Source organism: Hydra vulgaris, chromosome 04, assembly GCF_038396675.1.
Source record: "Hydra vulgaris chromosome 04, alternate assembly HydraT2T_AEP".
Classification (NCBI taxonomy): domain Eukaryota; kingdom Metazoa; phylum Cnidaria; class Hydrozoa; order Anthoathecata; family Hydridae; genus Hydra; species Hydra vulgaris.
Window position 1 is genome coordinate 22,147,501 of NC_088923.1, and position 19,179 is coordinate 22,166,679.

At 26.3% G+C, this 19,179-nt stretch overlaps 1 protein-coding gene across 4 annotated transcripts in view; it reads left to right on the plus strand.

The window, feature by feature from the left end:
- Positions 1–19,179, plus strand: part of LOC136079651 (uncharacterized) — a 103,789-nt gene that overhangs the window by 57,466 nt on the left and 27,144 nt on the right. For 2 of the 4 annotated variants that reach the window (XM_065795798.1, XM_065795800.1), the window contains exon 6: positions 15,006–15,494. The exons of 1 other annotated variant lie outside the window; for it this stretch is intronic. In XM_065795798.1, coding sequence (XP_065651870.1) covers positions 15,006–15,494 — 489 coding nt within the window. The remainder of the gene's footprint in view (positions 1–15,005; positions 15,495–19,179) is intronic. One more of the 4 variants, XM_065795799.1, reaches the window with a different exon arrangement.

Below are 19,179 nucleotides of genomic sequence, written 5' to 3' on the forward strand. Positions count from 1 at the left end.
AATGTTTTAAAATTTTAGCTTATTATCACTCTATTATTTTAATTTCAACAACTCAGCGGGCTTCTATTTGCATAATACAATAGTTACCCAGCTTCTGTTTTCCATAACAAAGCAAAGTTATTTTTTTTTCTTCAATTCTTTTGTCTTTATCACTTAAAACTTGTTCAAGTGCATCAAACCTTTGAGCAAGTATGAATGGTTTTTCTTTTTTTGAAAACTCTGCTAATTTTAAAACTTTTTTTCATCCTAAAAGTTTGGAAGAATTTTTATATTTTAATAGATTTTTTATTTTTATTAACTTTTTATGTAAATTTTGTTTTATTTATTTCATTTGAATGAAATTATATTCATTTAATTTGTAAATTAAGAAATGATAATGGCAATGCACAGTGGGCCAGTAGGTGGACAGAATGGGAAAAATTTTAGTTGTCTAATCTTGAAAACTTATTTAATTTTAGTATCTATATATATTAAGTGAAATTTATTGATAATTTATTTATATTAAATCCCTTAGTTACCAGAACTCTGAGTATTTGAATATTGAAGTTAAAAATAAAAAAAATTATAAATAGTAATTTCGGTGACTTCATATAGTAATTTCGGTGACATCGTATAGTAATTTCGGTGACATCAACGTTGTGTGGTATTTCAATTACATCTACATTTTTAAAACAAAAAATTAGTACTTGTTATTTAAGAGTATTTAGAGATTAGAAAAACTATTTTGTGAAATAAATTTGTCATAGCAAGTTATCTTAGTTATACTTTGAAAATTGTAGATTAAGAAAAAAAATCTTTAAGAAATTTATTTTTTGTCACACCATAACTAATAATTGCCACAATTTGCCGTGAACAGTCTCATATTTATTTGAGCTATATGATGCTTCAATCAAGTTTCCATTGATTGCTCTTCCCCTTAAATCCCCGTTCAGATTTTATATATGTTTTAACTTGGTTGCTATGGTACTTAATTTTGCATAGCAACAGCCTATTTTTACATTAACATTCTTTTAACAGTATTTTATTTGCACTAAGTACACAATATTGGGCGTATGTATTAAAATGAGATTCACAATTCTTATGAGGTTAATTTTTTTTAGTTGCTATGAAAACCTTACTTTGCATAGCATAGCAACAACATATTTTCGGTAGTTGTTAGTAATTTAATTACTAGCACTAACAGTAACTTAATTACTTTTAATATTAACTACTAACACTTGTAGTAACTTAATTACTAACAAGAAATAGTAGGCCACATCACATATATATTACAATATTAATCTTTTAAATACAAATAATTTGTTATGGTTTTATTAAACTTAGACATTCATAATTTTTTCCAAAAGAACAATCTTAGTATTTCAAAACCAAATATTACTGAAAATATATTAAAATTTACTCAGCCAAAAATTGCTGAATTTAAAGATGTTGATTTTAGGCATGCTGTTCAACGATTTCTTTACTTCTATAAAAAAAAGTTTGAAAAGAAGTTTGTGAATTGGCTTAATGAATATTTAATTGTCAGAAAAAAAAGACAATGATCCAACTGCAAGTAGAAGTGGTAGAAAACCAGTTACATTTGATGATAAATCTAATAAAACTAAAAAATGGAGTGTATCTGGGTTACTTGAATCTCATTTATCCAATTAATTATTTTTTGCTGCTAATAAAAAATTAGGAGATGAACATATTGTTATTGCTGCCAAGAATTATTGATGTCAGTCTTACAAAAGCTTCCTATAAATTGATTTGAATTAGAGCCTTGGAGAAAGAATATAACCTGAAAGAAAGAATATCTACCCTGCTTACAATGATGTCAGGGATACAAAATTGAAATGTTATCCTGCATATATAGCAGTGGAGGGCTATTTAGCTTCAGTTCCTTTAAAAGATTTAATGATTCATACTTTGCAAAGAATCTGTGCAGTTCAGGAACTTGTGGTGAGGTACTTGATATTGAACAACAAAGCAATAAAACAATGACACTCACGTGTAAGGCTGGTTTTGATGGTGCAACTGGCACCATCAAAACCAGCCTTACCCAAAAGATGTTAATGACATCTGAAGACTTAAAGAGATCCCCAAGTACCGCGACAAGTTCAATCATATTAAGAAAATGTTTAAAAAAAAATAGGCCAACTTTTTTTGATTAAAACTAAGTAATAAATGCATATCAATAAAATTAAAATTGTCATTTTTATTGTTTGTTTCCGAATCTGTATACTGTTAGCCGCAATCTGGATACTTGATAATTTATTTAATGCGTGTTTAATTCATAACAGTTTTGGTATGACGTCATTGAAATTTTTTTTTCAAGATATCCTATTATTTTTCTGCCACAATCATCAAATCATGTTTATTTATATAACTTTTTACTGAATTCCAAAAAAACTTTTGTAGTACAGTTAAAAATAAAATAATATATATGGTTTTCATATTTGTGCAACGCAACTTGTTTTTAACAATTGTAAGTACAAATCTTTATCAAGATTTTTATATAAAAATATTTAAAATATTTTATATCGAATTTATTTTGTAAAGTTTTTATTATGTGTTTAATCTACTTGAAGTTTTCTAAGTGACAAAATTGCAATGATTTGGGTGAAAATAGAAAAGAGGTGTAGCATAACATGTTTGGTCAATTTTCAAAATTGAGTTTTTAATCTTAAAACTGCTTTTCCTGTAATTTTTTGACTTATGTTAAAAAAAAGGTTTTAATGTGACACGCCTAAAAAATACGACATGAATTGAGGAATGCCAAATATACAACGTTGTATAAAAGCACTCTACGATGATTTGACAATTTAAATCACTTTTTATTTTGAACTATTGCCAAAATATTAAAGTTATTGTGTTATCTGGTTTTAATACCTTTATGTTATATAATATTTATATAATATGTTTTAAATGGGTTTATTAAGTATTAAAGTTAATGGTAAGCTGTCTGGTTTTTATGCAAGGTATAAATTGTATAAAAAAGGGCATAAAAATATATACTTCATGTTTTTATTGCTTTTTTAAGGATGATACCCTGATGGGGGTTTTTAGGAATGAGGATTAAAACATTCTAAACATCACATAAACGTTACACACCACAGTATTGAATCCTTATAAGGGTCAATATTCATTTCCTGGCATTACACTACATAATTTACAGTTTTATTCAATGAAATGATCTGTTAATAATGATCTGTTTTATTCAATTTTTATACTCTTTCATTGAGTTTTTCTGTATATAATACTTGGAGTATTATTTTTTTTATTTTTATAATACTGCTGCTTGTTGTTATGTTTTATGTCAAATTGAGGAATTTTGTTATATTATGTTAATTGGTTTATCGCATTATCCTTACCACAACGATGACAATCATTTATAATTTTAGTGTTTTCTGATAAAATTATGACAATTACTCACACCGATAATAAATTAAAGAGTTAAACTACTTATATTATTTATTCCTACCATAATCAGATTTCTAATTTTTCAGCCTAATTTATCCATTAATTAATCCAGATATTACTTTATCACAAAAAAAAAGTTCTGTTGTTTCTTCCTGGTGAGTAAATTAAACATAAACTAATATTAAATTAAAGAGTTAGAATGCATTGTATCAATTGAATAAAACTAAACAAAAATTAAACATAAAAAAGGAATATTTCCACTAAACCATATAAAACAAATTTAATGTAAAACGAATATTTCCAATAACCATGTAAATTAAATTTAAATGTACATGTTCTAAATAAAAAACAAACAGCTACACCATAAAGTAAACACTTAATTTAAACATAAACAAAACTTAGAACAAACAATAAATTGTATAAAATTAAAGTAAATATAAACTAAAAAAAGAATGAATAATATCACTAAACTGTACAACCTAAATAAAATATAAATTAAATATATAACAAGTATCTGCAGCAAACCGTACTGGTTTAAACTAAATAAACACTAAAAGATTAATTTTAATATAGCGTATATATGAATTTATTCATAAAGAGAATATAAAACAAGTGACTTGAATAAATCATATAAATTGAACTAAGTAGAAACTAAATATAAAACAAATTATTTTACTAATAACCGTATAAATCAAACTAAGTTAAAGTTAAAGCAAATATTTGTACTAAAATATACAAAAGTTAGTTATAATAAATAATAAATATAAAACAAAGAAAATTAACTATTTAGCCATATAAACTAAATCTAAACTAAACATAAAACAATCACTCTATTAAACCATATAAACTAAATATATATTAGGATATAGCTCTCCTAATTGAATTGATTTTGATGGAAGACTAATAGGTACTAACAAGACAAGAGCAGTTTACTTCAAGTTTCTTCATGATCAGTCCATATATATTCATGATCAGTCCATGAATATTGGTGGGTAGAGCAATGTCCATAATGAACCATTAGTTTTTGTAATAATAGTAATAACAATGAATTCAGATATTTATCTTGCAGATACAAGTGATACCTCCGCCATTCACATACTCCTGATTATTTAGTTGATGTTGCTGTAAATTCTATAAACAAATGCAAAAGACAATTTGGTTGTAAAGTTTGCAGTGTAGTAACTGATAATGCAGCACATGTGTTGAATATGACACAACAATTGGAAACTTAAGATAATGTTAATATTATTGTTTATGGATGTTCAGTTCATGTTCTTAGTCAATTGGCCCAAGGTTTGGCAATTTCAAACATCAAGGAACAGAGAGTTCAAGTTGCTACTGCTACATACAAAGCAAAAGAGGGGTTACCACTTTTAACTGGCTGGCTGTCTTGAATCCTATCTAAAACATTGGCCGATTTTGTTAACAATTTGTGAAGAAAACATTGTAATAATTGATAAGAATGTTACAAATATTGCAAATGTAGAAACCAATTACTGTTGCATTAGACCTGATGCAGTAGGACAGTTGTACTATTAGTGACAGTGTAGTGAAAAACCTTGAGAAGGAATTAAGTCTAAAGCTTAGCCAAGATGGTAAAAAGAAGTTATCTAAAAGAATACAGCAAGCAAAGACCCCAATAAAGCCATGTGATTGGTGGAAATCTCACAATGGTTGTGTGAATCAGAAATTACTGAAAGTCAATGATCGGTACTAACTGCTGTAGCTTCATCTGCAGGAGTTAAAAGAATATTGATATAATTTGGTCTTGTGCATTCAAATATAAAAGAGATGAGAAAGCAGACAAATTGGCTTTCTTATTCAAAGAGTTTAATCAAAAAGCATTGGAATCAATAAATTTATTTGGTTGATTTTTTAAAATTTGTAAATACTTAACATTAAAAAAGATATTTCTCTGTTTCAAATTGATTAAGTTATGATATTATAATATTTAAAAAAATTAACAATATGTTATTGAAAGTTTATTTTTTGAAAATGTAATAAAATGTATGAAAGTTTATGCCATTATGATTATGAGTTTATGATTGTAGATAACTAAAGATTTTTTAACTAAAATTACAAAGAGACAATTATGCAATAATCAGCCCAAGTAACAACAAATATAAAAACTAAAGAAACATTTAAAAATAAGGAGCTTTTTTCAATATTTAGAATAGCTTTTTTTTATCCCCCTACACCACCACTACCCTATGTTACCCTTGCTATATACTTTCATATACTTGTCTTCACCTTAATAAGTAAAGCTGATGCATGTAACACTAACAATAGTTTACTTTTCAGAAATATGCCATTTTGACAAAAATAGGTCTCAATAGGGCTTGAATTTTTATCATAATTTTATATAATTTTTTGGCGAGGCTTGATTTTTTATCGAGGATCGCCAAATAAGAGGGTATGGAATATCAAGTTTATAAAAAGTTTTTAGGTCTCCGTAATATATATATATATATATATATATATATATATATATATATATATATATATATATATATATATATATATATATATATATATATATATATATATATATATATATATATATATATATATGTATATATATATATATATATATTATATATTATATATATACATATATATATAATATATATATATAATATATACCAGGACCACTACAGCCTTCTCGACTGTAGTGGTCCTCTCAACCTTGTGGAGGCGAATAAAATTAAAAAAAAAACAACTCAGAGCCCTACTTCTACCTAAATACCTAAAAAGAAATAACTAATAATTAATAATAGATAAATAACTTTAACAATTAAAATTTTTTCTGACAAAAATTTTCCATTGAAGTTTTCTTAATACAAGTGGTTTTAATATTTTCTCATTCATTTTAAGTTAAAATATAATTTGAGGTAAAAATAATATGAGGTTAAATAATTTATGAAGTGTTTTTTAGTTTGTTATTTACAAAAATGTTTATTAATTACAAATAAATAAATTGAAAATTATAAATTAACATTAAAAACTAGAAGAACTTTTTTTTTTCTTTCAGAAATGTCGGAAAATATTTAGCCATAGGTTTAGTAAAAACTTTAGAGTCATAAAATGCCAATTTGTGTATCTCCATAAACGCGCTCTTTCAAACAATATGAAGATATGAATTTTTTACTAAGTTTCTATTTGTTTTTGTGTCTGATACTTTACATATTAATAGCCATAGTAAAAACTATGTATTGTCATTAGTTTTGCTATTATAAGTTTTTTCTATGCTTGTATGATTAAAAATTTTAATTTTGGTTTGAAAAATTAGCTTTAATTTACCATTAAAAATGATCGTATAAGACATAAGTTTAGTAATCTTTTTGGAATTTTTTTTATTTTTTTTGCATTTACAAAAAATAACAAATGGTATTTAAAAAAAAGGTAAATTAGTTTTGTTTTGCTAACTTGATATCAAACACTTGATCTGCTTATCACCCACAACCTAATAAACAGATAAAAGAACTAAGGGTGAGTTGCTGGTAGGGATAGCTCTTTTACTTACTTTTTTTTTACTTACACAAAGTTAATTTAATTATCAAAAAGGTTAATTTTTATCAAAAAGTAAATTACAAAAGTAATTTAAAACGTTTTATGTAAATTTACATTTCCGTATAAGTAATTAATTTTTTTGAAATGACTTTTACTTTTAATATAAGTTTTTTTAATGGCTTTAATATAAGTTTTTGAAACGACTTTTACTATAACGTAAGTTTCTTTACTTCCAAAAGTAAGTTATGTAAAAGAAGATTACACCAAAAAGTAATTTACTTTTACATGTAAAAGTAAGTCACAAAGCTGTTTACTTTTACATTTAAAAGTTAATAACTTTTGAAAATTACCTTACATAATATAAAAGTTTCTCAAATTCCTGTAATTAACATATACCTATAAAAGTAACTAATTAAAAAAAATTATATTAAAAAGTAACTTACATATGAAAGTAAATTACATAAAAGTAATAAGCTACCAAATATAAATTAAATTTACAAATTAAATAATATTTTTTACGTAAGAATTTTTTATTTTAAAGTAATAACAAATCTATATTAAAAATAAATCATATAAAATAAAATTTAAATTACATAAGCTTACATTTTATATAATTTGTAAAGTAAAGAAAAAGTAATTTATATAAAACAAGTAAATAAATTTGTAAAGTAAATAAAAAGTAATTTATATAAAGTAAGTAAATAAATTTACATATATTTTACAAAAACTTTGACAGGATCTTGTACAAAAGTAATGCAAAAAAGTAAAACTTCACTAACATTTAGTTTGCCGCAACATTTGATTTGCGCGTTTTAAGGTATTTCTTCCCTGTAAAGTTTGAAAAAAACAATAATACAGGGTGAGGCAAAATTAACTCCCCTATTTGAAAGAGCTATTATTTTTTATTTTGATATTAACTGTCTTTTTTTTTTTACAGTTGTAAAGTAGAATAGCATAAAATTAATTATGAATTGATTCAATCCGCAACAACGTGCAGAAATTGTGACTATTTTTATTCAATAAAATAAGTCAGTTGTGTTAACTCAATGAGATTATCGAAAAAGATATCGTAATTAATCAGTACCTGATAAGAAAACAATTCATGCTTCATCAAATCGATTTGAACATATATGGTTATTCTAACATATAAGTATGGAACAACTTTAGACTCTCACCATTCAGGAAGACCAAGAACCGCCCGCTCTGAAGAAAATATCGCTTGTGTTCGTCAAAGTGTTGCAGAGTCACCAAAAAGATCAACAAAAAGACGTGCTCAACAATTAAACATTTCTCAGCACTCTCTTCGACGAATTTTGAAAAAAGATTTACACCTTTTCCCTTACAAAATCCAGAATATAGTGCAAAAGCTATTGCCCAGAGATCATAATCAGCGTTTGAAGTACAGTAATATCATTTTGAATCTTGCGAGAGAAATTGATAATTTTAGTGAATAGATGATAATGAGTGACAAAGCACATTTTCATCTCAGTGGCCATGTCAATAAACAAAATTTTCGATTCTGGGGAAGTAAAAGCCCACAAATCATTCATGAAACATCATTGCATCCACAAAAATAACAGTTTGGTGCGCTATTCATGCCAAAAATGTCATTGGACCTTATTTTTTTGAAGACGAAAATAGGCAAACAACGACTGTTACTGGTGATAATTATCGACAAATGATCTGAGACTTTTTAATGCCACAAGTGGAAGAACAAAATCTGGACAATATGTGGTTTCAACAGGACGGTGCCACACCACATACAGCCAAAGAAACAACACTGATTTTGAAAGACCTTTTTCCAGGTCAATTAATTTCTCGTTTTGGTGATTTGCATTGGCCTGCAAGATCACCTGATTTAACAGCTCCAGACTTCTTTTTATGGGGTTATTTAAAAGAAAAGGTGTACGTGAATAAACCACAAACTCTTGATTAACTGAAAAGCAATATTCAAGAAGAAATAGAAAACATACCGGTTGAAATACATAAAAAAGTAATGAAAAATTCAATAAAAAGAGCTGATTTGTGTAGAACCGCTAAAGGCGGACATTTAGTTGATATCATTTTTGAAAATTGACAAACAAAAAGTTTAAATGCTTAATAAACATATCATTTGCAAAAAAACAAAAATCTTTCATTTATTTCAACTGTAATATACGTATAACCCGAGCTGCAGCTGTAGCTAAGCAATGACTTATACATAGATTAAGAAATAGTCTTAATCTACGCATCCAGTGATTGGAGCCTGGAAAAAAAAAATACCCTAAAACATTAACCATCCCTACCCAAATGTAAGGGCAACAAATTAGTAACTTTTATTTTTTATTTTCTTACACTAAATTTAAGTCAACAGGTTTTAAAATTCAAAACTCAAAGGTTATGATTATATAAAGTTTACACGCAAACCGAATAAGGTGGATGTTTCAACATTTTACTAAACATTATAATGTGATATAAACAAGAACATACTTAAGTTTGGCACTTAAGTATGTTTTATTTACCAAAAGCATATTTATTACCAAAATCATTGGTTTTTTATAATTATAATAATATTACATCTCGAAATTTACACAAGTAGACATTATTATATTATTGGTTACGATAAAGTCTTTAAATGAGTTTAATATGGTTTTTAACAACACATTAAAAGACCTCATTTGTATGTAACTAATAATAATACTGTTAGTTAAAGGTGCTGTTGATGAGATAATTTTAATCAGTTTGATGATAAAAGGAATCACCGCATTTTCAAATTATGAAACCTTTTTACATTGCGTTTCACGCGGTATAATTCCACGCAATACTTGTATTTATATCAATTTAAAATTAAATCTTGTATTTTGTTTAATTTGTATTTTCATGAAGAATATTTTTTAAACCATTTTTTTTATATGTTGAAAAAATAAAATTATTCAAATTTCTGTTATTTATGCAATATTTCTTCTTTAGTATGTTTTTTTAGAAAATAATTTCTCTTTTTCTAAAATAACATACTAAAACAGGAGGATTTGATATTTCAGCTCTATATATATTAATTTTTTATATATATTCCAAAAAAATACAAAGCTATAATTGTCAAATAAAAAAAATTTATTAAACTCAAACTTAAGGAAAACATGTGATCATCAATTTTTAATGACAAGTTTTTAATGACTTTATTATGTACAGATATTTAGGGGCTCAGCAATAAGACTATTTTTGTCTTCTTCTTGCCCCCACCATTCGTATATTTTACCAAATAAAAGTAATAATTTGAAACGGCAAATTTAGAAAAATAAAAAATTATAAAAATTAAAAATGAACCACTGCATTAAAGAATGTCTTTTTGTAATAACAAAAAAACAAAAATCAATGACAAAATTAAATTTGAAAAAAAAATAATTTAATAACTATCGAATTAATAATAACAAAAATGAGAATTTAGACAATATTATTACTTTGTTTGAAAAATACAAATGATATTATAGACTAAAGTCACTTATAAAAATTTAATTTTTTTCGTTATTCTTTGTGAAATTTCGCGTCATTTGATTAAATTAACTTTCGCTCCGAACTTTTGAATGAGAAACATAATTTGACTGTCAGACAAACTTATAACTTGATTTAGAATAATATTTTAAATCCCCTAAATAATTGGGAGGTTGCTCAAAATTTATATAGTCATTAAATTTAAGTTCAAGTCAGAGACTTAAACTTAAATTAAGTTTAAAATGTTAGAAAAATGTATTTATAAATGTTATAAACTCATCGCTCTCACTCTAATGGCATAAAAGGGAAGTCAACTTTTTAGGGGTTTATTGTTAACAGACTCCGATTATCGCAATACTTTTGAAAAGCTTTACATAAACATGAGTATATAAATGTTTGGAGTTTGCTCCATGTCATTACAGTTAAATTCTCAAACAAAAACAAAAAGCTTGCCATGGGCCTGATTATAAATATGTGATTGGAATCTGGTTGATTAAATATTGTGATTTGCACTTTTGTTAACTTTTTTACTTTAAATTTTTGAAAATTTAAAGTAAAAAAAGTAATAAAAGTTTACTGAAATAAAAAGAACTTGAGGTTATTTCATCTGTATGATAAAATAACATCAAGACACTTTTCTTCACAATGAATCATATAATTTTAAATTTGAAAGTGTGCTTTTTTGAACCATCCTTCTAAATTTGCTATGTTAAATGAATTAAAATTAGCTGTTGTTGCGGTTATGAAAAGTTATAAACTTTTTTCAAGTTAATTACTTTTACTTTTTTCTTTTTTAAATTAATCTTGAAGTTATTTACATTAGTTATTTAAAAGATTTTTTAAAAGACTGTCTGGTTTATTGTTCTTGCTTTGGAAAAGGCTTGCATTTTGAAATTTTATTCTAAGTTTTGTATTTTGGCTTCTTTTATTCAGCATGGTGGTTGTTAAAAATCTAACAAAAATGAAAATTATTTTTGGAAATGACTAACTAGAATAATTGTTAGATAATAGAGTAATAAAGGAATAATTGTTGCCTGGAATAGACAAGTTAAAATTAGTTCATTCCAGGCAACAGTTTTATGAATAGCTATTCATAAATAAATTAAAATAAAGAAATTAATTTTCATTTCTGTTAGAGTGGTTGTTATGACCAGAGTTGATAATGTCACCTGGCGGCAAAGTAACTTTCTGCCAAAAGCCCGACTTTTTAGAGAGGCGGAAGCTGTTGGCGGCGGCCTCCAGAAAAAATTGTGGAGGCAGAATCATTTGGAGGTTGCCCCCAATAGCTTCTGCCTTCCAACTGGCTTCAGCCGCCAAATTGGAGGCACAAATATTTGCCTCCCGCCAGGGGATGTAATAAAAAATAGGTGCTCATTTGCTTCAAACCAAATAAATATTAACTAGAAATAAATGTTAAATATTTGACATCAAGTTTCATTTTGTATGATTATTTACAAAATTTTGAGTATTTAAAAAAATTCTATTTATTTTTTTAAACTAATAAAGTTTTTTAAACTAATAAACAAAATAAGTTAAAAAATAAGTAGAATAAATAAGTTTTTTTATTTTTAAAAAAAAAATTTAAAATTTGGAAATTTTAATTTTTTTTTTAATAAATCTTTTTGAAAAAAAAAAAAAAAAAAAAAAAAAAATTATAATAAGTAATTAAATTGACTGATTTTGATTTAAGTTTTTTAGAACAAGTGCTAAAATTTGTATCTATTTTATTATTTGCCATAACGTTAAATACTTATTTTTAATAATTGGATATTGTAAAAGTTATTGAAAAGATATCTGCTAATGTTTATTAAAAATTTGCGACCACGCTGTATTATGCCAATAGTTTTGCCATATTATAACAACAACAACAAAAAATTTATAAACTTATATAAATGTATATGCTTTTATAAATATTATTTAAATTTTACTCTATACTTTTAAAACGTTTAAAAATATAGATTCATCTACTTTTACGCGTTTTAAAGTTTTAAGCGGTTAAAAGTTTAAAACAATTAAAAGTTAAAAATTTATTCGATAGCCCTAGAAAAACAACTGCTCTGACAAAATTTTAATTTTTTTTTTTCAATTTTTTCAATAGTCAATAAATCATATAAAACAAAACTTTGATGTCAAATATTTAACATTTGTTCTCAGTTAATATTTTAATTGCTCGTTAACTTACAAACGTGCAATTATTTTTCATTAGTCTGCCAGCTGGAGGTAAATATTTCTGCCTCCAATTTGACGGCTGCCAATAGAAGCTGTTATATATGCATTTGAGTTAGCTCATTTGTACATTTAGCATTTCAGTTAGCTAGTTTTGAAGTATAGTTGGCAAATGTCAAATATCGAGGATCCTTTTTTTTGTGTGTGTGCCTCTAGTTGGCAAAAAACACATATGACCCCCTCCCACCCCATCCCCAATAAGAGACCTCTTTGGGACGGCCCTACCAACAACCACACTGAATATGAGAAGCGAAAAGCAGCAGCATCGCTACAAATATGCCAGGCTACTTTACGGTAAATTTTTATCAGGGGCACTAACCTATTTGTTACCGAAAAATTTAATACTAAAACAAATAAATCAAAAAAATGCTTTTCAAAGCTTTTTTGCAAAAAATCTTTCTTTCTAAAAGTTTATAAACTCCAACTTTAAAGAAAAACAAAATATTAGAGAAAAAAGTAAGGGTACGATCCTCCTTGCCCAGGAAATAAATTTAACATGCATGTTCATCGAGACTACGCAAATGCTGTCAAGATAAAGTAAAATCAACGTAAAGCCTGAAAGATCAAGTAAAATCTAAAAAAAAGAAAAAAGAGATTCCAAAAAGTGGAGTTCTCCAGTTGGCTCTGAAAACAATTTTAAAATGTAATTTTATTAAATTTACACAAATGCTGGTAGTTTCAGAGTTCTTGCTAGTCTGGAAGGTAGTCTGGAATGTGTGAAAAAAAGCATACAAGTTTATTCTAAAGCAATATTTTGATTGAATAAGATTTTATTTTTCTAATCATCCTTGTGCGGGTTGAACACCAACGAAGCAAAAAGGAGGTTATTTGGGTGCCCACAACCTATAGTAGAAGATTGAACAGCTTTCCTTACCATCTTTTTTCAAATAGATTATAAATGATAAAACGCAACAAAAGATTATATCTGATAAACATTCCTTTAATCATATAAATTATATCAGATAGTTTAAATGACTTTTGAAAACTATTTTAGCAGTCGATGTCCTTGCGGATACCAAAAATTTTATATTGCATCATTTTACCATAACAAAAAATACTTGATTGAAAAGGTAAATACAACAAAAAAAAAACTGGAGAAAAAGCACGCTCTAACGAATATTGACTTAGTCAAGGTTTTCATATGCATGAATTACCCATAGCTTAGAAATTATGCCCCTTCTTCCCCCTGCTGAAGTTTTATTATGGCCACTAACATATTTCTGCTCAATAAAAAGAAAAGAAAAAGAAAATCAATGATTATTTAGCAGTCCCTAATAACACTTATGCGGCAGGAAGGCCATCTCTACACTACTGGTGTACTCGCATGTTGATTATGTTTGCCCCTAATTATAATAGAACTACCCTTTATGATATACGTGAAAAAAGATCCTTTCTCGATGCCCCACCACAAACACTGCCCATATACATCAAAGTATTACCTGAAGTATTACCCAGAAGTGCCCTCAAACAGGCAATGGATTTGAATACGCTACCTATCTCAAAATTTATGTTAAACCAACTATTCTTTGTTTAAATAATATAACTTACATTTTACTTACAAAGTAAAGTATAAAATTTCAAAGAAAAAAGTTATTTTTATTTGTAAATGTAAATAACAATTTTTTTTAAATTACTATTATGTAAGCTATTTTTGCTAATTAGTTACTTTTATACGTAAAAGTAATTTGTTGTTATGATGTAGTTTTGTTTTTCTTTGTAAAGTAAGTGTTATGCTTTTTGAATATTATATTTACGTAAGTTTACTTCAATAACTTTTTTTACATTTAAAAAGTAAATTACATTTCTATATAAATTTTTTACATAATTATAACCAAAATTACTTTTCAAATTAATTTACTTTACACGACTTACCATTAAAAGTAAGTTACATTTACAAGTAAAAGTAAAAATGCAAATAACTTTTACTTGTAAAAGTAAAACTTTTTCAAGTAACAGTTACTCATTAAAAAAACTTAACTTAAGTAATTAAGTTTTGCACGTTGTATAATTTATGTAAAAAAAAAACGAATTATTTTTAAATGTAAGTAAATTATAATTTTTTATATGAGTTATATAAAGTAGTTTACGCTAAAAAGTAATTCGCGTTTTTACATCAAAATAAGTAAAAGTGCCATCCCTAGTTGCTAAAACCATTATAGTTTACTTTTTCCATTTGTGTCTAAATATTAAATAAATTTACATTGTTTTTCCTAATGTTAAAGGTTTTCAGTTGAAGTTTAATTTTGATACATTTCTTTTTTGCTTGTTCATTTAGAAGTAAAATTAATAAAGTATTTATAAATTGTTTGTTATTCACAAAAATGTTCATTAATTGCAAATAAGTACATTAAAAATTAAAAAACAAAATTAAAATTAATAATAGTTGAAAAATATTTTAGTTTTAGATTTGTTAAAAGTAGACGAGCATATGTTAATCCAAAATAACTTGATTACATCTATACCATTACTTGAAAAAGAATATTCAGTTTCTTTTAAATTGAAACCTGAGTCGTATTTCCAATTTTTCAGAAATGTTATTCACTTAACCACTGGAGATGATTATGGAAAATATGGGTCCAGAACCCCTGCTGTATTTGTGTATCCAAATAGCTTAGGTTTACAAATTGCTTCTGCAGTTAATGGAAATAATAACTATAACTTCTTAACCCAACCACTGTCGCTGAATGAGTGGTCAAGCATAAAAATATCGCAAACTCAACTCAATGAAACGTATATGTATACTGCGTATTTAAATGAATTAATGATTTATAGCACTAAAAATGATATGCCGCAAACTTTTTCTAATGTCTTAGTGTATGCTGCAAATCCATGGAATATCGCACTGGATGGTTTTATCAAAGATTTTAAAATTACAAATGGAAAAAATAGTGAGAATTTTACTAAATAAATATTTTTTAAATTATTCTGTTGAAAGTTTAATCATAATTTTTTATTTAAAAATAACTTTTCTAAAAACAATTACTGATGATTCAAAGTAAGAAAGTAATTGAAAAATACTAAATGAAAAAAAAATGCATAAAGGTGAATAGCATTTTTATAAATTTGCAGAAACAAAATTGTGGTAGTACAAAACACTGCACTATGCGTCGCTCTAATACAAAATAAGGAAATAAGCTTATAAATAAAGAAGCACTTAACATAATGAAACAAAAATTATTCTGCTATCATCTGATTCTTTGCTCAATGGTTTCTTACAAAGTTCCTCAATGTTCTATTCTAATATATGTTTTTAATAACTTAACAATAATAATAGCTATTTATTGCTAAAATTTAACAAAATAACAATTAAAATAATTTAAATGTTCATAATGTTAGTAAGCACGCTCTATATCAGCCGGTGACTTTGTATTCACTTTCAATATATTTGTCTGATCGTTTTTAATGTTTCAGTGATGTAGATAGCACGTTAGACGTAGGAAGGTGATTCCATACAGTGCTGATGGATAACATTCTTTTATTAGTTCTTTTTTGAATCAAATGGGATTTTTTCTGTATGCAGATTGTTCCATTAACTCATCAGGTTTTATTATTTTTGACGTAAGATATACACCATTTAACTTGTATGAAACCGTGAACAATTTTGAAGCACTCGGTTAAAACTTCTCTTAACTTTTGAGTTTCTACCGTTGTAATGTTAAACCATTTTAATCGCGATTCATGACTTAGATGTGAGAGGCTTCTTGTTCAGGTTGCTCTTCTATAAACTTTTTCAAGAGCTGCTATATTGTATTTTTTTGATGGATTCCAGGTTGGTGCTGCATATTCGAGAAGAGGTTGAACAAAGGTTTTATATGATATTTCAGCAATTGAGGTGGTGTATAATTCAAATGTGTGTTTAATTAAACCTAGCACTCTGTTAGCTCTGTCGGCACAGTAATTGATATGTTGGCTGTATTTTCCATCAGTAAATGTCATAACGCCTTGATCTTTTTCTCAATCAGAGTCTTTAATTCGAATTCATATTTTTTGATTGTAGTCAAAAATAGTATAATTTTTTTTTGATTATACTTACCAAAATGCATTAATTTACATTTACTTATATTAAGCTTCACCTTCCATTCCTGACACCATTTAGCTATTTTATCTATATCATTTTGTAATTCGTTTCTTAGTATTTCAATTTTGTCCAGCTCAGCATAAGTTTTTCTATCGCTGGCATATATTTTTATTACATGGAAAAGTTTATTTATAAAGGTCATTTATAAATATTTTGAATAAAAGTGGTTCAAGTGCTGATCCTTGTATTATACCACTTCTGATTGGACTCCAGTCAGACTGGTTTTCACCAAATACAACTCGTTTTTGTCTGTTGCTCAATAAAGATTTTATCCATGCAACAAATTTATTATTAAAACCAAACTATTTAACTTTATTGATAATGTATTCATGTGATACAGTGTCGAATGCTTTCACAAAATCAGTAAATAGGACGTCGAATGGATGCTTGTTATGTAAAGCTGTACTAACAAAGTCTCGACACTCTATCAAATTTGTGAAACAGCTCTTTTTTGGCACAAAACCATGTTGTTGCGTTGTGATAAGTTGTGATTACTTGTTATTAGATGTTTCATCATAAAGTCATGAATTATACTTATGGACTTGAGCCATCAATTCCGATTGATTTGTAAATATTTAAGTTTTCTAGTTTCTGTAATATTATGGTTTCACAAAAATTTCTGCATAGTTGTTTTCTTGAGTTAAGGATTGGTTCTCAAATTCAGGAAGCTCATTGTTTATATTATTTGTGAAGACTGATTGAAAGTGTTTGTTAATTGTACTAGCTATTGTCGTTTTGTTGGTGATTAAATTGCTGTGTTTATCTTGTATTAAATTGCTGTGTTTGTCTTGTATTATATTGACACTCGATTTTAATTTTAGTTTTGATTTAACATGCAAAAAGAAGTTTTTAGGTTCATTTTTTATTTTATTATTTATAAACTTTGGCATATATATAATTTTGACATATATAAAATTCGCCGAATGGTCACACGAGCAGTGAACGCCTGAGAGAAGAAATGAAGTACATTAGAATAAAGGAGAATTATTTTTCAAACAAAGCATATTTTGACAGTTGTCAAGACAAAAATAAAGATTAATAGAGGAATATTTAAAATAAGAAAGACAATGCACCTAAACAGTACTAACAGTAATAATAAAAAATAAATTGTTATATAAATACTAATATGAACTAAGATTAACAAGAAATATATCACCAAACAAAAAATAAATAAAACAAAAAATACATTAAAAAATAAAAAGTATGCATACAACAATGAAAGGCCGCTGGAATAAAGGCAATGCTGGAAGTACCTATGTGGTTTAAATCGTTGACATATTGCATGGTCTTAGTGGAAAATTTATTAGTATTTTCTGTTTGCACACTTTAGTTGTTTTAGTTTTGTTTCTGGCATTTTTATTTGAATTTTAATTTATTGTGCGTAGTTTTTTCTACCGGTGGTATGGTAAGTGAATAATTTAATTATTTTTATTTATATTGTGCAGTAGATTGACACTTTTTATATCATATCATCAAAAAAAATATTAGTGTTTTATAAATTTGGGTGTGGTTGGGTTTTGGCTATTTGTAGTGAATCCTTTTTTACTGCAGTATAGAATAAGCGTAAGTCGCGGGGTAAAACATAAGTGGCGATGACGCTTGTCTGACGGGATAAACTAGTTATAAGTGCTGATCCTCATCAAAACGCCAGTAATAATAAACGCGACTCTGAGAAATTTTTATCACTTAATCACTACACAAATTCTGTTTACATATTTTGGCATTAATGTTTTTTTTCCATTCTGAGGCCTTTCATTGTTGTGTGCATAATTTTTATTTATTAATGTATTTTTTGTTTTATTTATTTTTGGTTTGGTGATTTTTGTTTATCTTAGTCATATTAGTATTTATATAACAATTTATTTTTTATTATTATTGTTAGAACTGTTTAGGGCATTGTCTGTCTTATTTATACTTTAAATATTCCTCTATTAATCTTTTTTTTTGTCTTGACAACTGTCAAAATATGCTTTTTTTGAAAAATAATTCTCCTTTATTCAAATGTACTTCATTTCTTCCCTCTGGCGTTCACTGCTCGTGTGTGACCATTCTGCAAATTTTATATATGTCAGAATTATATATATGCCAAAGTTTATAAATAAATAAATTATATTATTTGTGAAGACTGATTAAAAGTGTTTGTTAATTGTATTATCTATTGTCGTTTTGTTGGTGATTAAATTGCTGTGTTTGTCTTGTATTATATTGACATTTTAATTTTAGTTTCGATTTAACATGCAAAAAGAAGTTTTTAAGTTCATTTTTTATTTTATTTATTAATAACAAATTAATAAATTATTAATAAATAATTCGAATTGCATTTTCTTTTTCTTTATATGATTAGATAATTTTTTGAATGCTTTTTAATATTCTTTTTTTTTTTTCAATCACGCTGTTTATTGTTGTGTTTAACATCTTAGATACTATTCGAAATTTGTACTGTGCACAATGTTTGTCCTGAACAAGTTTTTTTGCATATGAGTCAAACCAATTTG